The 21,419-nt window shown below is 39.6% G+C and overlaps 1 protein-coding gene across 1 annotated transcript; it reads right to left on the bottom strand.

Annotated features, from left to right (window-relative positions):
- Window positions 1–227: 227 nt before the first annotated feature.
- Window positions 228–19,270, bottom strand: LOC117760406 (desmoglein-2-like). The gene is made up of 14 exons (XM_034583413.1): window positions 19,168–19,270; window positions 16,630–16,752; window positions 15,871–16,023; window positions 15,557–15,698; window positions 11,470–11,627; window positions 11,241–11,375; window positions 10,848–11,033; window positions 9,709–10,229; window positions 9,470–9,612; window positions 8,327–8,548; window positions 7,376–7,606; window positions 2,271–2,401; window positions 1,815–2,135; window positions 228–1,519 (listed from the first exon to the last, which is right to left on the bottom strand). The coding sequence occupies exons 1-14, from the start codon at window positions 19,210–19,212 to the stop codon at window positions 458–460; spliced, it is 3,573 nt and encodes a 1,190-aa protein (XP_034439304.1). The 5' UTR covers window positions 19,213–19,270; the 3' UTR covers window positions 228–457.
- Between the last annotated feature and the right edge of the window lie 2,149 nt (window positions 19,271–21,419).

Genomic DNA, 21,419 nt, shown 5'->3' with positions numbered 1-21,419 from the left:
TCATTCTGTTTAGTACATAAGCTCTGCTTATGCCCTCTAGTGTCTTACTCTGTCAGGTTATTACACAAATGTATTTTTTAACATTATGTCTACTTATAATATTGAACACTGAGTATAGAGCTTACAGTGTGTTTGCAAAATGAGTAATAAGGACTGATTGTGGGTCATATTGAGTAAAACTTTGGGATCAACAATTTTTTTTTCATCTGTCCTATCAAAAAGCCTGGTATTTGCCTGTCTTCAAACAGAGGTTGTTTAACTGCAACCATCAATGTCAAGCTGAAGCTATACTATGAACATGCAGGCACATGTTGCTTAATTCCTAGGACAAGCTGCTGTAGCACACCCTCCACCAATAAACTGACATACACATGCAGAGCGCTGCTCATAACAAATCTTGACACACTGCCATGACAGTATGAGCTGCATTTAACCATGTCATTTCTCACATAACACTTCATTGAATTTCTCTGGTCTGCTGGATCACCATTTTGCGGTAAGTGGGGGTTGCACTCGACATGATAGAGGAACCCACCACACGGTTCTGAGAGCCAGAGGATGTGCTGCTCTCGCTGCAAAGGACTCTCATAGAACCAGATACATCACACTTTTCAGACACTCCTTCTGCCTCCTGGACCAGCTGCCCTCCATTGCTTGTTGGCCCTCCAACCACCAGGCCTCTCTGAGATCTCAAAAGCCCTCCTGGCTGTCGAGTGCCTCCCGGAATGTGGCAGGTCTGGATCCCTTTCACCACTTTCATTGACTTTGCAGGGACCTTGTCCTCTTCAACCATCATGATCTGGGAGCCACAGATGTTTCCAGCATAGATCCGGTCAGTGCCATCTACCTGGATTCCATTACTTTCCACGAGCATCACATGGGGGCCCTGGTACTGTCCACTAGACATTACTACCTGACCCTGAACGACCATACATGGGGAAGGTCCAGTCTGGGTGCTGTTAACCAGTACCATGCCCTGTAAGTTGTTGGCTGGTGCCTCAGCTAGTAGCATAGTGTTCTGAATCTGTGGCTGGACAACGTAGTGCGTTGGCTGCAGCCGTGGAGTTGTGGTGTAGTACACAGGCTGCTGCTGCTGTACCAAGAGCATCTGATCTTGATTTGCCATCTCTCGTCTCTTTGTGGTCATGGTCTCATTGATCATCTGATCTGAACGCTCAGATATATCCCTGACTACAGTCTGTTCTATGTTGGAGACAGTTGGCTGCAGCTGGGTTGGAGGGGGCAGCTGTGGTTCATTCACAAACCTTGATACTGAGGTCTGTGTGTTCATTGCGGCAGGAGTGAACACTTGTTTAACTTCAGTTAGAATTTGCTTGCCTCCGCACACCTCAGCCAGGGTCTTAAACTTTGGTCCAAGATCATCAAGGAAATGCAGGTCATCATCAGACTCCAGGAGGCTGCAGCATCCCACAGAGCCAGCAGAGGAACCCTGGCCTTCATAATCATAAACCAACAGACTGTTCTTCACTGCAAGGTTCTTGTTTCCATTGTCCAGCTTCTGTTAAAGAGTAAAAGAGCTCATTACCAATGTTTTTTTTTGTTGTGTAATAGTCATTTTTTGTGCCATTCATGACACTAGTTGTACTTGCTTAGGCGTTTTATGAATGCTGTAATATCTCTTAAATTAAAATAAAATAATAATTGTCAATCTCATTATTAGTCAGTAGAAATCCCAGAAATGTATGATATATACATACAAGCCCACAAGGATGTTGGGAGCTTTAAGTGCTCCAACCCAAGCATACTTGGGTGACAGACAATTATAACGCAAACATATTTACACCAGTCCTCACCTGAGTGTAGTACTGTTCCAGAAAGTGGTCTGGCAGAGCCATGCCATCATAAATTCCTCCACCTCCTCCTGATTCTCTGCCTTCAAACTCAGAGTGGAAGCCACTGGCGCTCGGCTGGTTCATCATCCCCCAGGTTTCTTCTCTGTGGTCACCGGCAAATCCATCTTGATGGACCCTGTTAATCCCATCCATGGAAGTGACTGACTTCTGAAAATCAAAAGTTGCCCTGGGCGCCATTGCTGAAGTTTTGCCAACCATGCCTATACCCATGTTGAACATATCTCCTTCCATTTGTGGTAGCATATTCAGCAGTGGTACCTCCTATAGCAAGGATCCAAATGTAAGAACATATTAATTCAGCTTTCACACAGACATCTAAATAGCACTTGACCAGTGTTTATGCCATTATTCATTTCCTTAGCAGTTGTATTTAAATGGTTAATTTGTCAGTCTTACCGTGTTTTCTCCCTGGCCCTCAGTGTGATAGTTAATGAGGTGTGATTTGGTGTCAAAAGGCATCTCAGTAAAGCCTCCTGAAACACCTGCAGCCCCCCCACATTGGCAGAAGAGCAGCAACAGAGGAATGACTGTAAAAATAACACAAACTTTAGTTTAGTTAAGTGTAGTGTGGTTTGGGGACTGCACTACTTGTACTACTACTGCACAACTGGTAATGGGCATCAATTCAGTTATATTTAGGGTGGCTGTGTCTGAGGGGGTAGAAGGGTCGTCCTCCAACCAGAAGGTCGGCGGCTGTCGATCCCAGTCTTCCCCGTCTGCATGCCGAATGGCCCCTCATAGAAAAAAGTGCTGCCCATAGATGTACTGGGTGAATGGAAAAACTGTACTGTAAATCGCTTTGAGTGGTCATCAAGACTAGAAAGGCACATAGCATTTTAGTGCTATATTAATACACACCATTTACCTTTTAAAACAAAAGGAGTTTATAAAACCATTTGTATTTATGTTGCATTTCACCAAATTTGTTACTTAGGCACACTCGTGCACACTTTTGTATGACTTATATTTTGCCCGAACCTGAATTATGTTTCACAGGTGGTTGACCTGAGAGGTCTGAGGCCTCTGCAGGAATATTTTAGATAAGATGTTGTAGTGGAAAATATCTAAGAGTGGTGGGAAAATATTTTGTAGCTGAAAAGTAACTTTTGCTGTCTGAGACTTAAACTGTTTGTGACCTGAAACCTGTATGGCCTTTCTAATACCTTTATGAACTTTATATTACTTATTGACTGTCCAAGGACTTAATTTGTCCCTGCTTTATCTTCAAAGGAAACATATGCAAATCAGTTTCCTGTGTCTTAATTCCTGTCTCAAACTGCACCTACAGAACTAGTCTGAACTGGCTCAGACAAACAACCTTAGTTCTCCTACATAAGACCCTTGCATTTGACAGTTCTCCATTAACACTCTGAGATCCCTGTGACTCTCTGTGTGGATGCTTTCTGGACAAAGCCCCTTTTAAAATACACAAAGACCAATTTGGTATTCAAGCTTCTTGTATTCTCAGATTTCTATCACAATGTGTTATGAGTTGCCATCCTGTCTCTGGTAAGGTGAACCTTGAGAGTCTGTATCTCATGATGATAATAGGCATCTTATCATGACTCTGTGATTGTGACATGATTGTGACGTAGACTGCTATATGTTCCCTCTAATTTGGTATAATACTGAAATGTTTCTATTGCACTTGAAACTTTTGGTTTGACTGTCAGCATGTGCATTAGACCAATAATCTTCTGTGTATCCAGATCCATATTGTTGACTTCTTTGCTGTGGACTTTTCGTCATCATTGCATGTTTAAAAAAATTCACATTATGTACTTTTCCACGATTTGACATAGCTCCTTGAGGTCTCAATAAAAAATTGAGTCAAAGTACCAAAATGATGATAGTGAGCCCCTGCTACCCTCTCTTGTTCCTTTATTTTTTCTCTTCAACTATTTATCTTCCGCTCTTGTTTGGAAGATGTATATAGACCCTCTTCTAAGGCAGGCCCATCACAGGGTGATCAGACCTGGGTGCATGTCCCTAGCATCTTGGGGCCCAGTTGGGATCTTTCCTCATGATCCAAAGCCATTGGCTGCAGCGTTCTGCAGTGTGTGATTGTTTGTTTTATGGTCTGGTGCAGGGCTTGTCCGTGGATCCCCAGATCGTTGAGCAACCTGATGGTGGATGTTTCAGGGAAACCCCTACAGCCAACCTCCACAGGGCAAACTATTGCTTTCCAGCCATGTTGCTCTGCCTCAAATGCCATGTCTGCATACTGTAGCATTTTCCTCTCATTTGCTCTATCAACAGTACCCTCACTCAATTCTACAAAGTAGACAACGGGCAGGGTGTTAGACGAGAGTATCAAGTCCGTTGTTAAGGTGGTAGTGGACAAATGTCTCAATTCGTCTCAATTGTGCCCATTATCTTTTCAAGGATACTGTTAAGGTCTGCAATGATGGCCTCCCATTTAGCTTTTTCTGAAGCTCCAGGACAGTTCCCCTTTGGTTTGGTTTGTAAAGGTTTCTTCTCCCTTTTTGGTTTACCTGGCTGAGTGGGCTCTATACCCTCTTCTGAAACTGTCTCTGTGCTTGATTTAACTTCTTCAGATACAGGGGGGCTGATGTCCTGCGAACCTTGGATTGAGTCTGGTCGCTGGACTTCACTCGACTGACTTGATTGACTTCTTAGAAATTACTGATCAATGCGAGATCCCTTCTCTCTTGCGATCAAGCACTTCTTCTTCGTGTTAGTTTCTTGTATTGTGCTTGCCTTCCTCTTTGTCGTTTCTATTCCAGGGTCATTAGCCGTTTGGTCTGTTAGTGAGTTGTCCTCCGCCGCCACTCTCACTGACTCTGGGGGTAATTTTCCTTTAATTGCTTTCGTAACCTGAACTCATAACCTAGGTCATTGAAGGCCAGTCATGAACTTGATGAGCTACTTGCCAAATGGGATTGCCAAACTCATTGTGTAGATTCACACAATGACTAAAGGGAATCAGCAGGGTGACATGTAAAGGCAGCACCACCATCAGGGCTATTAGCCTAAAATGCCAGTTGAGTTTAGTCATGTTTCTACTGCAGGAAGCATTTTGCTTGAATAGACATCACCAGAGTTGTTGTACATCACCTGGGGTTTGAACTGACAACCTTAGACACTAAGCGCAAGTCATGACCTCGATGAGCCACCTACTAGCTTCACACTATAACTAAAGGCTGTTTGCAGGGCTGCATTTAAAGTCATATTTCACTACGACTACTGTAAAACATTATAAAGAAAACATTTTGATTATTTCTTTACTTCATGTAGATAGTGTAGAGATGTCAGTGTTTCCCCTACCATTATATTAGGGGGGCACCCCACCCCCCCAACGGCACCCCCCGCCCCCCCTGGAAGGTCAAGTTAATTATTATTATTATTTTTTTTTTAATATAGCGCCAGATCTCAACATAAGTCATTTAAGGTTACCTTTCCTATAAAACAGGTCTATAGCTTGCTCTTTTATTAAACAAACTAAATGGCCTTATCTTATTTATCTTATTTACACGACGGCATGTCATTTCTGTCTCTGTCTCTCGCGCGTTTAGATTTCTCCTCTGCTCTCTGTATTGCGCACGACGGAGTTCCTTCCCGATGCGCACACACGCACATACAGACACGTGCGCGCACACACACACACTGACACGTGCGCGCACACACAAGTTTTTTTGTCCGTGTCCGCCCCCCCCCCCCCCCCATTTCTTTGAGATAAAATTCTGAAATTTTCCCCGCTGCATCAACCAAGACAAACATTTAGTCATTTATGTTTGTGAACATTGGACATTTTTTAATTGAGAATTTCCAGTTTACAGTAAACCATTTGAATGCTCTCTGGGCTAATCTGGCTTAATCGTTTGTGGAAGATGGTCTGAAGCTGCAGGTTAACAAATTTGCTCTCAATTGATCTAAAATTGTTATAGGAGATAGGATTAATTATTTGTTGACTTCATGATTGCTTAAAAAATAAAAGATGTCAGAGTTTCTGCTTAATTAGGCCTAAAATTTGGTGAAAGTTGCAATGTTCTAGCACTTACGCTTGATTTGCTATGAATTTTGCTATGACTGGCAGCACATTGACCCGGCCCCTAATTAAAGCTGCAAGCAGTGATGGTCTGGCCCTCGCAGTCCGAGTGTATCAGAATTTGCCACAGCTACGGAGTAGGTTGCTGGAGGTTGGTTGAAATGGCTTATTATTCTGTTATGAGTTATGCAAAGTCACATCCTGTTGAGGTGTGCATCCTGTTGCTTGTAGGTGTTGCTATGATTATGTTGAATTCTAGCATGTAAATGTGCTCATGACAGGTCATCAAACATGTTACGTTTTGTGCCGATTGGACAATGTATAGTCAAATTAGTGGAACCTCCTGTTTCATGGCGATATGGTCCCGTCACGACTCAGACATGCTGTTCAACGAAACCTCAAAAGGAGCACAACTTTTCATCTTGAAGGTGTTTAGATTACACTGACCTAGGCCAGTGTGATTAATCCTCTAGGAGGAGTTCATTAAACTAAAATGCATGAAAATGACAAATGACAAAGCAGTAATTATATGTACATATAATACATATAATATATGTATGTTTAGCCTCCAACTGTAAAAAAATAGACATATGCATTTGTCGTATTGCCACAGCAGCATTCTACGAAACAGTCACAAGATGTCTCATACACACTCTTTGGACCAAATGTCAGCTGGGGCTGGTCTTGTGAAGTTTGGTGCAGATCGGACAATATATAGTCAAATTGGAAGAACTTCCTGTTTCAAGGGGAAACTTTGATGTCGCGCCATTCAATGAAACCTCATGAAGAGTAGATTACACTGACCCAATATGAAGCCAATCCAATTAATCATCTAGGAGGAGTTCGCTAATGTACAATGCATGCAAATGGGTAAACCCGTACATTAAATTCAATATGGGTTACTTTTTGGGGCTAGCATATGGGTCCAAGAAGTTTTTTTGTTAGTCTGGACATGGTACATATACCTTCTGATTTTCATACGTACACATACGTCGAGGCTGCTTCGTTGAAATATTATAGGAGGTGTTATCAAACCATTTTGCCAAGGCCATATGCAAGACCAATATTGGAGTAAATTTGTGCCATTTCTGATGTGTGTGATGACTTTCATGACTTTTCATGTTTAGACCCCCAAAAATGTGATCCATTGTATTGAGACATACTTGACGTATTGACCAAGTTAATATAGATGGATATACATCTGTGAAAAGCTGCCAGTCAGAGGGTGCATTTAATGGTGAGACCTTTAATAAGACGACTTAGCTGACATCCAAGGCTTTGGCTTTCAATTCTGTCCATTGAAACTCAGATCTTACCTGGTCAAAGCTACAAGCTGCATCTGTCAAGTATTAAAGTATGAAAAGTATACCCAGTACACCATTGCCAATGTGACTATTTGTCGTAGTTATTTAGTTCACATCCTTTGTATTAATGATGCTTAAAAGTAGCCTGCTAGCCTTCACTTTATCCCAAGACCCTTCAAACAACTTACGTGCTAACAGCAGCAGGCCCAGGAACAGCAATCCGATGCCTGCAGCCCCAAAGTCTGCTCCTCCATTGGCACCGTGTTTTGCACACACCATTCCATCCTCACAGGTACAAACTTGGACCTTTACCATCTGTGGTTCTGGACAGGCCTTGCCCTGTTCATCCTTCACTACAAGCTTCACTTCATAGAAACCAGGCCACACGGACTCCTGAACCCTAAGGATAGCTGCAGTATCTGCATGAAAAAAGACGAACATATGAAACATGTTGAAAATCAACATGAGTCCCTCAAAAGCTAACAGCTAACAGGTCAAAGGGTTCTGGACATTCTGGAATCCCACTCGTCTAAGATGCATTCAACAAATTCCAGTAGCTATTCAAGTTCAGGACTTTGATTACATGTCATTCTCTTTTCGCCCCATGTGCCCCATTTTTCTTTACTTTATTGTCAAACTGTAAAATCAATGCCTGCTTTTTAACAGTATAAACATGAGAAGTTAATGCTAAGAGCAAACTTTAAAGCGTAATTAAATGCAACCTGATACTGTTGGGTTTGCTGATTCGAATGGTTCAAAAACTGACTTTGCTGCACAGATAGATCGACTCCAAGACTCTGTGACATCACTGCTAAGTGTAATGACAGGTGCAACACTGCACAATACCGACTTTACCAAACCAAACTCAAGATGTTGACAAGTGAGTAGATGAGTTATTTCCTGTGCTATTGAGTTTGCGATGCGAATAATGACCTTACAATTGAGCTCAGAGAGGTTAGGTGTGGAAAGACCTATTATCCTGGCAGCAGTATGGGTTATAGATGTAAGTTTTGTTCTGTTGGTTGAAGGGAAATATCCCAAGAAGTCCCTAAATGGACAAATTAAAGTGGCAATTTTTGTTGTTCAAATGAGTCCCCATGCCTGCCCCAGTCTCTAGTATTCTGCAGTATTCTCCTCACCATTGAGATGCTCCACCTGCCACTTGCCCTTAGTTCCTTCTGGGACAATAATGAAGTCAAAAGGAGGTCCATTAGGGAATGCATCCTCATCTTTAGCACTCACAATGACAGCATCAACCGTGGTACAGATTGTTTGGATATTATTGGTCAGGGTGGGACAGTGGTCATTAACGTCTTCCACCTGGATGGCTACAGTGCCAGTGGCTGTCTTACTTGGCATGTCTGTTAGAAAAATACAATTATGAACAGTTCATTCAGCATTTTATTCATTTTTCTTTCATTTTGTCAGACACAAAATGAGAGACACAACTGGTTACCATACTAACGATGTGAGGTTGATGGTGCTAAATTTCTCCTCACTTCATAAATTTGACTTCTTTAGTCCTTGCACAGTCCATACAGATGATAGATGTAGCTGGATACTGGCTTATGCTAAAACTTATATTTTTTAACTGACTATGTACTCTTCATGAACCCCAGATTATGATATGAGCTCCCTAAAACTTTTTACTACAGAAGAAACTGAAAACAGGTATCTTGATTTTGATTTAATTTGCTGGAAATGTGAACAGTAAACCAAAACTGATTATGTAAAGGGATAACTGTAAAACATGTTATCTCTTTCTTCCTGGAAGATTATTATTATTCAGGAATGAATAATTCAGACTGTGGGCCTCTCCTTAGACAATGCATGAAAAGCACTCCCAGTACCCTACCTTACTTTACTTGCCTAGTTTTGTTCAATAGAGCCTTTTCACAGAAGCCATTTTGACATGAAATAGTAGGCAAACACAGGTGTTACTAATCACATCAATTAAGGTTGTGCTCTATTTAGATAGAGGATTAATAAATGTGTTAAGTAACACCTGTGTTTACCTCCTATTTCATGTAAAAAATTCCGGCCATGAAAAAGCCATCCTTAAAGCACAACTTTACTTTTCAGCTCCTCTGTTGGCAAGACTGAATGATTACCAAAATAATTCCCAGTGTTGTTTCATATGATATCCTTGTTAGGATGTATGGGGTAAACATGGGCTTTTATGTTTAGGATCTATTCACATCTACTTTTCATGAAGACTACTAGTTTAACACATAAAGCATCTGACACTGGGGCAATTATATATAATAGAAGATCAAGTGTACCATTTGTAATGCAGAGTACTTTAGCAATGTATGTCCCATTGACCAAGTATGGAGATTCTCTGTCAGGTATCTTGTTTAGTGTGATCTTGGCTGTTTCTGGGTCGATGTTTAGCCAGTTGTCAGGGTCTGAGCCTTTGGCATACCTATCCAAGGAATACATTGTGTCAGTTATTATTAAGCTGATTTTGTCGATTTAACTGGAGAACCTTTAATGTGCATGTGTTTGCGTATGCACTGACCTGACATTCTCAGCAGGTTTCCCAGTGTCTCCATCTAATGCAAAGTAGTGGGCAATAGCATCTTTCATGTTAATGGAGTGGCCTTCCTCTGAGATTGGGATGGCTTTGACTTTAGGGTGAAAATGTGGCCCCTCCTGCTTATCCTTCACATTGATTTTGATTGGATAAGTTTTAAATGTAGACCCACTTTGCCATGATGATCCTCCAGACACACCTCCTGCACCAGAGCCACCTGCCCCCCCTCCCCCTCCCCCTCCCCCGCCTCCACCACCTGACCCTCCCCCACCTCCCCCACCTGCACCTCCCCCACCTGACCCTCCCCCACCTCCCCCACCTGCACCTCCCCCACCTCCCCCACCTGCCCCTCCCCCACCTCCCCCACCTGCTCCACCAGCTTCTCCTCCTCCACCTGAGAAACCTATACCAGCTCCAGTATTGACCCCTGATCCATTAAAAAATGGAGCCTTGTTTCTTACAACTAGTCCTAGGTCAAGGTCCTTCACATCTTCATAGTCCACTGCCTGTAAAATGGCACAAACAAACACATTACAAACAACAACAGCAAAATTGTACAGTTGCATCTTGCACAAGGTGCACACAGAGATGGGTGGCTGGACTTCGCATATGTTAACTGTCACAATGTAAGCTATTTTCAGATCATTTACCTACAATGCACTATTTTTACTACTATTCGCTATTCACTAAACCATCTCCAGCTGAGAGAAACTCATATGCACAATCGTACAATGTAAACGCGTGTAATGGTCAATTTGATGTGCCTTGATACTGCTGGTGGTTACTCTACACGCTAGATTATTTTTGCCTGCTGCATATTGTATGATATGACAATGGAAGGTGTACTGATACAGCACCAGCAGAAAACATGCCAGTGTAAGATCACCCAAAAAACACTGTACAAACAAATGAAGGAGAAATTTGGGATAAGAATATGAACAATGGGGGGGGGCAATCGTGCAGCAATCTGACAGTGCACAACAGTGAATGATGTGCAGTTCAGACTTGCCCAACACTTAAGCAAGTGGACTGCTGAAGTGAGCTGTAGAATGTGACACACGAATTTGAGCCAAGGATCTGCTCGCTATCTCACTGTATGCCGTGAAATACAAACAAAAACCTACCTTGTCAAGCATTAGGATGCCCTCATTGGTCTTGGGGTCTGTTCTAATGCTAAAGTATTCAGCCTCATTGCCTTTAATAATATCAAACACAGCTTCCCAGTTGTCTGTGGCTTCCTGGTCTAGGTCCTTTGCTTTGATTCTCATCACCTCCACGCCTTCTGTGTTCTCCTCAATGCTGCCCTCATACTGCAAGTAAAACAGATGAAATGAAAATAACATTGCTAATTTCAAAGTTGAGTAGTCATCCTTGACATGAGCTCATCTATATGTCAACGTATTCCTTTTTTTTTCTTATCAACACTAAAAACTATGGAAACCATCAAGAACACATTTCATTCTTGCCCATATCACCCATGATATGCTTGTATTGAAGACTGAGAGAAAGAAAACTACCTCCTCTTTTTCCAGAGTCGGAAGATTGTCATTCACGTCCCGCACATTAATGGTAACAGTACTAGTTGCACTTTTTCCCTCTGATTGGCCATTTAGGTCTTGACCTTTCACCGTCAAAGTGTACTGATCCGCTTTCTGAAATTAATAATCATAACAAAATCATAAAACCAAGTTGAAGTCAGTCAGGCTATGTTAAAAATAGACACTGTTGCTGTCGTTGATACAGCACCTCTCGATCCAGGGGGTTGTTAACGAGGATTGTCCCATCTTTGGTAATGTGAAACATGTCATTGGGTGGATTCTGATCTATGATGCTATAGGCAATCTGAGAGTTTGGATTCCCTGGTTCATCAGCATCAGTTGCAGTGATTTTCATTACTGATGTCCCTGTAAAAACAGGATAAAGTGAAACGGTCATCAAACTGAATAGTGAATGCAGGTAGAGCCTACTGCATTCAAAATAACTTATGACAAAGGCTGTACTCAAAGAATGTGGTGTAATTACTATACTATACTATTATAAGCATTTACTATTGCCCAGCTCCACACGATCGAAGAGCAAGCAATGTCAAGGCTATGCACACAGTTTCATTTCAGAGCCTCTGAGTAACTCAAAATAACAGCTATGTATTCCTGTCATTCTTACATGGAGAAATGCTAGTTTAAGAAAATGCAAAAAATTGTTTCGGGATGTTAAGACAGGAGACAAAAACCAGCAGAAAACATGGAGATATTATTGGCTTTAAACTTTATCTTGTTTGCTCCTATAGGTCTTTTACGATGAAAACTATTTAAAATTGACTCCCTTGCAGATACAAAACTATGATTGTTTTGCTCTATACATGATGAATCCAGGTAGGATTATTTAGCCATCACATATCAGGATGAGGATTTGTGAAAACTATATATATACCAATATGTATTGAGGGAAATTGACTGATTATTAAGCTCTCTTTCAGCAATGCCCTGAGATTACATTCACACAAGCAGGAAGATAAATGAAAATCAAACAGAAAACAATTAAAAGCAGACATGACTAGCAAGAATGATATATAATAGTAAGAGCAGTAAAAGAATGAAAAGTCACAAAAGTAATAACAAGCAAGTCTGCCAAGAAAGATATAAAACAATGATATAACAGTAAAATATGTAAAATGTCAATGAAACATCAATAACAGATGGATCAAATAAAAAGATTTATAGCAATAGTAAAACAATACACAAGGTTAACTAAAAACAATAAATAACAACCCTGTCTACAGATCAACCACAGCCGGAACAATGTAAAACAACCAGCTTGTCGAGTAGACCCTTACAACTATTCACTGACTTACCTGTCTAATTTCATTACTTCCTGCACTTTATTCTATTTGTTTGGTGCAAAAAACCTAAATGCTAGTTTTCCGAGTTTAGTTTTATTCAGAGGAGTTTCAAGGGATATAAATTCCTGAGCATGTATGATGATACACGGATTTCCGCCTTGTAATTAAGTAAGAAGCAGTGTCTTTCCCTTCGATCACTGTGGGAAGACCATCCAAGATCCTTGTATAATTTACAGTGATGAGTTCTAAACCATCCCCAGTAATAAAATGTAAGACACTGTGATTTCAATGTGGATGAGGCTGCATGCATATACACTATATCATCATAATCTAAGACTGACATGATGGTTGATTTGAGAATCGTTACCCTGTTCTCAAATGAGAAGTAAGACTGAATCCTGCAAGGGCACCAAGTTTAATTCTCACCTTCTTTGTGAGCTCAAGCACGTGTTTTTAATGAAAGTTCATCATCCAGCCAAATACCTAGATATTTGTAATTGGAGACACACTGTCATGGTTACACACACACACACTCACCATTTCCTGCTGCATGTTCTACGTCACTCCCTGTTTTATTTTGATACTCATGCTTGTCTCTGTTTCTTCTAGGTAGCTTCACTCTTGTAAATAGCATAAATTCAGTTTTTGACTCATTTAAGACAAACTTTTGATCTTTCAGATCTGAATTTTTGCACACAGTCAAATGTATACCTAAGAAATGACACAGTTTGTATCATCATCAATTATTAATTTACAATGTAAACAACAACTGCCCTAGAATAAAGCATTGTGGTACACATTTTCTTTTTATCGTAAAACCTCTGAATTTAGCCCTAAGGCATCTATGCACAGTCCTCAAACCACTTAAATGATGCATCATAAAAAATGGTTAAAGTGAAGTAAAAGTTCCTTTTGTCAGTAGGTGGCACTATGACTATCTCAACATACAGACTAATAGATCTATTCAGGTCGGGGTTCTGATGAAGCGTGAGCAATTTGGGGCCGATTTGACAATAAACAGTGGAGTTACAACAACTTAATTTTGACACTTATCAGTAGGTGGTGCTATCACAATCACTACATACAAACTAATAGGTCTTTTAGGTCAGAATTTTGGGGTTGTCTGGAGAATGCACAATGGAGTTAAAAACAAGTTAATTTTCAGGGTAATCAGTAGGTGGTGCTATGACTTTGAGTTGATATTGTCATATTGAGCTGTTCGGGCCTGGACTCTGATCATGCGACATATTTTTTGGTGCTGATTGGACAATACACAGTGGAGTTATGACAACTTTGCCTGCTTTGGGCGAAGGGTCAACCTTCACCGCACCGGAATGTTGACACAGTTTGAAAAACTTCATAATTCTGACCATGAAGGTCTCATGACTTGTCTGAGCTCATTTGAGCTGTATTTTGTAAAGCAGAATGATGGCGAATCGTACAAATTTGACATCAAGCCATGGCCACATCGTGTGACAAAAACACTCTCAATTTGAGTTAGTTTTAATCTCCAAGGAGTCAAAATGACACTCACCGAGGTTGAAGTTGATCTGATAAAAGCTTTAGGAGGAGTTCGTTAAAATATACAACTTGTAAATTGGCCAATATGACCACTAAATCCAAAATGGCCAACTTCCTGTTGCGTTAATCAAATTGGTGGCGTTGACTATTTGTGTGTACTGAATTTTGTTTAGATCGGTTAAACCATTAGGAATTGCTGCGTTTTAGGGGGCGCTGTTATTTTTCCACGCCCATTTCCAAATACTCCACAATAGCGCCCGCGCCCGCGAAGTTTTGTGAGTTTTCAAGTATGTTCAGAGCCTCCCGTGCGGGCGGTTACTCTTTCATCCACTCCCGCTTTCTACGGCTTTATTATATGGACTTCCCCTTGCTTTCTGTATGACTTTTGGAATAAAAAGACAGTTATTGTATATACCGCAATATACAGCAAGGGGAAGTCCATATAATAAAGCCGTGGAGGGCGGGAGTGGATGAACTCAGTTAAAGAGTAACGAATGTAAAGCGAACACGCCTACAACAAGGGGAAACTATGTTTCTAGCTGTCATGATAGATGAGAATTTGAACTGGAAATCACATAGAAATTACACAAAGGTGAAAATATCTAAAACAATAGCTCTGTTACACAAAGTAAATGATTCATAAGATAATCAAGCATCCCTATCTGACCTAATGTGTTGAAGGTTGGGGAAGTGCTTGCAAAACATATATATATTTATTTTTCATTTTACACAAAAGAGCCATAAGAATCATCTGTAGAAGTCGATATATAGATCCATCAAAACCATTATTCATTTAGTTAAAGTTGTTAAAATTTCAGGAACTATTAGACTACAGTATTCTGCAAATTATGTATAAAGCTCATAAGAAAACTTTGCCTACCAACATCCAGAAAATATCTGAAAAAAGAGAAAGCCATTTTAACTTAAAAAAAGAACAGAGCTCTTTAAAAAAACGAGATTCAGAAACAAGTTGATTGGACGTTGCATTATAGTGAAAGGAATCAGTTTATGGAACAATCTCAACAAAGATACCAAATAATCTAAAACAAACATATTAAAAAAAAAAAAACGATTAAATCCAGTATGTTGAGAAAATACAATGATATGTGTCATTTGGTTTTGTTCAGTTTTCTTGTGTCAGGTAAATCATTTTGTGAGCTTCTTTGAATGGTATAAAATGAACTGTAATTTAGGAACTAATAGAGGGATGTGAGGGGCTGTGTTGGCGTGCAGCTATTTAAATTTAAAAAGACTCAGCTCCACAACCAAGTGTGGGAATGAGACCAGCAATAAATAAAAACTTCCCAAAGTCATTTAAAACATTAAATAGGAGATTAAAATTGTTTTTTGCTAAGACTCCAAATGGGACGTGTCATTCACCCCTTCATGCACCACTATTCTTGTGATTGAGGTGGGGAGTGAAGGCAGCAATTCTAAAAGTTTTAAACTAATCACAAAAGAAGGAAGACTAACCTGCAAGACTGAGCTCATCCACCTCCCCGTTCTTGATCACTCCAAACTTTGGAGCATTGTCATTTTCATCTACAACCTTGATTCGTATGTCGATTTTTCTTTCTGCGTCAAGGCCATTACTTTTTGTAGCAACACCTGACAGCTGAAACAAGAGTTATGTTCACAAACATGATCACCTTTGTCATTGCTGTGTAGCAAATATTGCTAAAGATTTTGGTACCAAATATGAAAAACAGAAATTGAATTGAACACAGGAAACGTGACATGAAATTCATAAAGTACATGAAAATAGAATAAAGTCAAAGATCACTCACATTGTATGTATCAATATACTCCCTGTCAAGCACTTGGGTCACACGAATGAATCCAGTTTTAGGGTTAACGACAAATACATTGAAGGGAAATTGGTTTGCACCAATGCCCTCAAGGGAGTACAAAATGCCTGAATCAAGTACATCTGATCGGATCTGAAACAAGAAACAGAACAAACCAACAAAGCAGAACACCTGATGACTTCATTGCTCAAGAAATACTTACTAAGAAAAACTAACAAAATAATGACCACTCTTTGCTGTTGCAATACTTCTCTCTAGTGGCTGATGATGGTTATTTAATATTTGCTCACCAAAATGTAGTGACACAATTTCCTGAAGACAAATGGAACTGATGTCTGTTTTCATTTTTGGAGTGCAGAGGGTAATGACATCTTTAGAATCTAAATGAACTGTTATGCAGTGCATTTTCTGACTGATTGATTGAATTAGCTGCCCCTCCATGTAATAATGATAATAATAATAATAATAATATCATTCTTAACAAATTGTTACACCTTTTATCATCTGCCTTTCATAATCAAATACATTGTTGGTGCTTATCAATACTAAATAAATCAATAGTAGAAATAAAAGTAATAAACAATGGCTCTAAATGACTAACCCTCGTGCAAAATCCAGTGAATTTGTGTGTCACTCACTGAAGACATTGTGATTCTCAATGTCAGCCTGTTTTGTTTGTCATCTTCTGCTTCAGTGTTAATGGGTAGAGTTAAAATTAACTGGAGATCAGCAACTCACCTTGACTATAGATTCCTGATGAGTGTAGTTTACATTTTCTTTCAGAGGCTTTGGAGGGAGAATCCATTCTCTTCTTTTTCTTGCCAGATTGTCTCCAGAGTTGGCCCTCACCACAGGAACAACCTGGAACAATACATACATAATACAAAAATTGGATAGGTTTCTATTTGACTGAGTAAATTATTTGACTTTGTTTCCAGAAAAGTACATTATCAGTATTATTTGAGAACAGTTTCCATGCTCAAATAAAAAAATTAAGAACTACTGAGGGATGTAATAGTGGTTAAGTATAAGGTTCCATGACATATAAAAGAGCCAAATGTTATCGTATGGTTTGGATAATATAACAATTTAATATAATACCTTTTTAGCAAGTGTAGAGGGAATCCCTAAAGGTTTTGCTCTCATTTTTCAGGGATTTGGGATTTTTAAGTAACATAACAGTTGAGGTTTTTGGAACCATTAGAGATCTTCAAAGTTTGATTAATGTCTATTGGTTGATTTGATTATTTGAATTATCAAATAATTTAGTTTAGGCCAATACTTGTCTCCAGAACCTTTATGTAATGCAAAGCAAATTTCTGACTTTACTGTCTACTCCACCACCATGTAGTACCTGCAGAAGTGTAACCTAGAATTGATGGTCACCAAGAGCAGAGTCGCATGAGCTGCTAAACTGAGATTGGCATGTCAAAATTAGCATACATGCACTTTTATCAAACACTGAGCTGTTGTTGTCATCAGTATGGATTGCATTTAGATGCTGTTTTTGTGTTATTAGAACAACCACTCAAAGTGCTATAAGTCACTTTCAAAAACAAACATTCATACAGCCATTCTATAAGCATTGCTTTTCTATCAAACATTATTCACATTCTGACGGGCAATTTAGGGCTCAGTATCTTGCCAAAGATACTTCAGGATGCAGACTGGAGGGTTTTGGTGTCATGCAGCAGCCTTCCTACTCTGCTGTTTTTATTTTCCATAATAATTCAGTTATACAAAAAAATCTAAGAATTTTAACCTGAGCAGCAAATTATGTTTTTCAACCTGTGTCATATTAGAGATATTAGATTTAGCCATAGTGTTCAACTGCATTTTATTTTTACTGAACTGCTTACGGGGACTCCCGTGGGAAAAGGGTATCAGAAATAAATGTACCCCTGTAATTTCAGATGGGAGGCTGAAATTAAGGAAGTGTTTCTTTCTTTTCTACCAGAACAGATACTGCTAGGGCGTGTGTGAAAGCAGCCACCTGTCTGGTACTGTGTAGCTGCTTATGGTCACACCCTACCACTCCTAGGACATGTATCTATGGGCATGCCAAAATAACAAAGGAGCTATGTAGAGAAGAAGAGAAAAGGGAGTGGCGTCTCTAAAATAACGCAGTATGACTCACAACCACATTAATTAAAAACTGCTGAGCACAAAGAATGTAATGTCAACACTAGTGATAGATACTTTTTGTCTTCACTCTTCATCTGAGAAAATATGGTTGTTGCTACCCTTCTCTCACTTGAATAGTTATTCAGTGATGAATCATTGAAAGGAAGTAAAATTAAGTTGAAGAAGAACATGGCTGAGAGCCAGTTTAGCTCAGAAATAAGGCCTTGGGCAACAAAGTTGCTGTCCTGACTTGTTCTGGTTAGAATCATCCATTGAGTTCCTGAAGAACTGGTTGGTCATATAAGAAAGGTGGAACAACTTAATCAGACTTGATAATGAATTGTAATCTGCATACGAAATCCAACTGAGACATTTACACAATTTACAACACAAGCTGACCTAATATCCTCAGAATTCAGAACTCAGAAGTCATAACCTATTGTTAATAATTACTCAATGACATTGTTTATAACAATGTCTTAATGCATAATGCAATATGATTTAAAACCAAGAGTACAAGGAGGCTTATATTTAATATGCGGATGAAAATTATATAATATGATCTTTTATATATTAACATTTTATGATTTTTTTAAATATTTTTTGTTAAACTGATGATTAAATATATTACTCGCATTTAAAATGGGGCATGGGACATTATGGGATGATATATTTTGCCGTGTGTCCAACAGTACAGGCGGCTGTGTTGTCATACCAGCCATATATTTGTTAGGATCGACATAAAGAAGATACTTGACCTATGGTGCGAAGGGTAAACAACCCCAAACTCTGTGTTTTATCATAAGATTATGTTTGAACAGGTTTATGATCTGCCTGACATTGAAATATTAGAAATCATGATTAAACATCCAGGAACAATGAGAACAAGCAGGAACAACAACAATTGCAAATCATTTCTAGTCTTATGGCTAAATCTAATATGTCTAAACTGCCCATGAGCCTACATGAACCATGGCCTAAAATAAGTAGAGTTGTTCATTTCTGAGTGTGTTAATTTAGAAACATTAACACGATTTTTCCACAGAGACCTGATATACCACCAGACAAAATAAACTTACAGTTTCTAAACTCACATTTCAAATTATATTACTGGGAAAACACAAAGACACAGGAGACTCCTTCAGCACTTACCACAAACAGTAGCAGCGCAAACACGGGTGAAGAAACTGTAATCATGACTGGAGAAATGTCCAACTATCCACAGTTAACCAAAAGAATCCAGGTGAAGCTACTGTCTGACTGTTAACTGATGGTGGCAAGGGGAGGAGGCTTATGAAAGAGGTGTGCTACACCACACACGCAGATACACAGTGTCTCTCACACACACACATCACCACTGTTGATTAGTGTTGCTGACAAGATTGTTTTTAACATTGCATTAACATTAAATATAATAATCCAGACTCCCAGGTGTAAACTTTCCTTTGAAATAGATCTGATTTCGATTCTAAAATATAGTTGCTGGGCAAATAAAGGATTAAATAGTCAATAAACATAATGGATGATTACCATGCTTTAAGACATTAGGCTTGCTGCTTCTCCTGCACACATTCACACATCTCCTCTCCAGTCCAGCCCACTGAGGCCTTAAAAATCCCACACAGTCCATCTACACAATGCATCCATATTCAAGATCATTCTGATCGCTAAAAGTTGAGAATTATGATTTTGTGTATATATTCATTTATGTATTTACAGACATTTTATATGTATTGGTCCAAGTGGAATTTGCAACTGCTTTTACATTAATTGTATTTGCTGCTGCTCTTTCACTTGATGATGATGATTGAATGCATGTTGTAATAAAGATAATTTTAAAATTGAATACTGGTTTCCCAATTGATATTCAACAGGTATGACAAACACCAGACCTGCGTTCCAAAATGGGAGAAAAGATTGTAAATTATTATGAACTACCTGATGCAGAACTTCTGTATACAGGAGGGAGGAGCACACACAACACATATTTCTCCAAGTAGGGTAGAACAAAAATTCGACGACATTAAGCCAGGAATGCTAAAGCTCAGTCAGAGGACTGCCATTGATATACACGCTCATTGAAATAGGCTTGAGGACTGCATAATTGGTCAAATTACCAAGGTGGCACCAGCTTTTTGCAGACTGTAGAGTGACAAATCGCACCTATGTATTTTGATGACCGGTACATGTACAGGCGGGCAGGTCTGCAACATGGATAGAACCAGAAAGAACAACAGTCCAGTTGCTCAGGTTGCTTAAAAAGTTCCAGTTTTCTTGAAGTATGATGACCGACATACATTCTTTTAGTTAATAACAATAACTTTATTAACGTTTCGCATCATCTATGCATAACAATAGTGACAAAGTCACATCTACAACTCCCATTCTCAGATGACATGATGACATGTACTTTCTAATACAAGTGGTTATATATTCAGCTTAACTGTTTGTAACTGTTTGCAAACAATATGTATGTTCTTTATGTATGCTTGGCCTCTAAAGGCACGCTCAATAAAAACAAGCACTGGAAACTAGAACAAGTGCAAAATAAATGTCCAATCAACACGTGCAAACACACCACGTGTATACATACATTAACATTAAACAAGTGCAGAAGTCGTTTTCAATATGTTCTTCTTGAACTGTCATGATGCATGGCAGTAATGCGATTTTTAATCAATCAATCAATCAAATTTTATTTGTATAGCCCATATTCACAAATCACAATTTGTCTCATAGGGCTTTAACATGGTGTGACATCCTCTGCCCTTAACCCTCAACAAGAGTAAGGAAAAACTACTAAAAACCCTTTTAACAGGGTAAAAAGAAGGTAGAAACCTCAGAGAGAGCCACATGTGAGGGATCCCTCTCCCAGGACGGACAGAAGTGCAATAGATGTCAAGTGTAAAGGAGAACATCATCAAGATAAAGGTTTTAGCAGCATTGATAAGGGTAAACATTTTGAAGTATAACTGAAGGTCAGTGAATTGGTGGATTAATGTCATTAATGGTCAAGTGTCTGAGGAGAAATACTATGTATCGAGCAGTCCTGCTGCAATCATAGTCTATGGTCAGCAGCCAGCAAGATCATGATCCACCATCAAGATCGGTTGCCACTATAGTCCACAGTCATTGTCCACTGCCGCCATTAGGATCCATCATCAGCTGCCACCTCGGTCGTGGTCCACCACCAGTATCTGATGCCAACACGATAAAGGATCTGCCTTTATTATCACGATCAGCCAGCACGATGCAGAATCCGCCATACTGGATCCACCATTACGACCTCTGATACGTGATCCACAGATCCTAATCCATGATGTGGCCACAGCCGCGGCCCTGGATCTGCGGACGATAAGGCAAAGGGACTCCGGGGAAGAAGTCAAGTCAGTAACATGTATTGA

The sequence above is a fragment of the Hippoglossus hippoglossus genome, chromosome 4 (genome assembly GCF_009819705.1).
Source record: "Hippoglossus hippoglossus isolate fHipHip1 chromosome 4, fHipHip1.pri, whole genome shotgun sequence".
NCBI lineage: Eukaryota > Metazoa > Chordata > Actinopteri > Pleuronectiformes > Pleuronectidae > Hippoglossus > Hippoglossus hippoglossus.
Note: the sequence above shows the minus strand (reverse complement) of the source record. Positions and strands in the feature narration are given on the sequence as shown.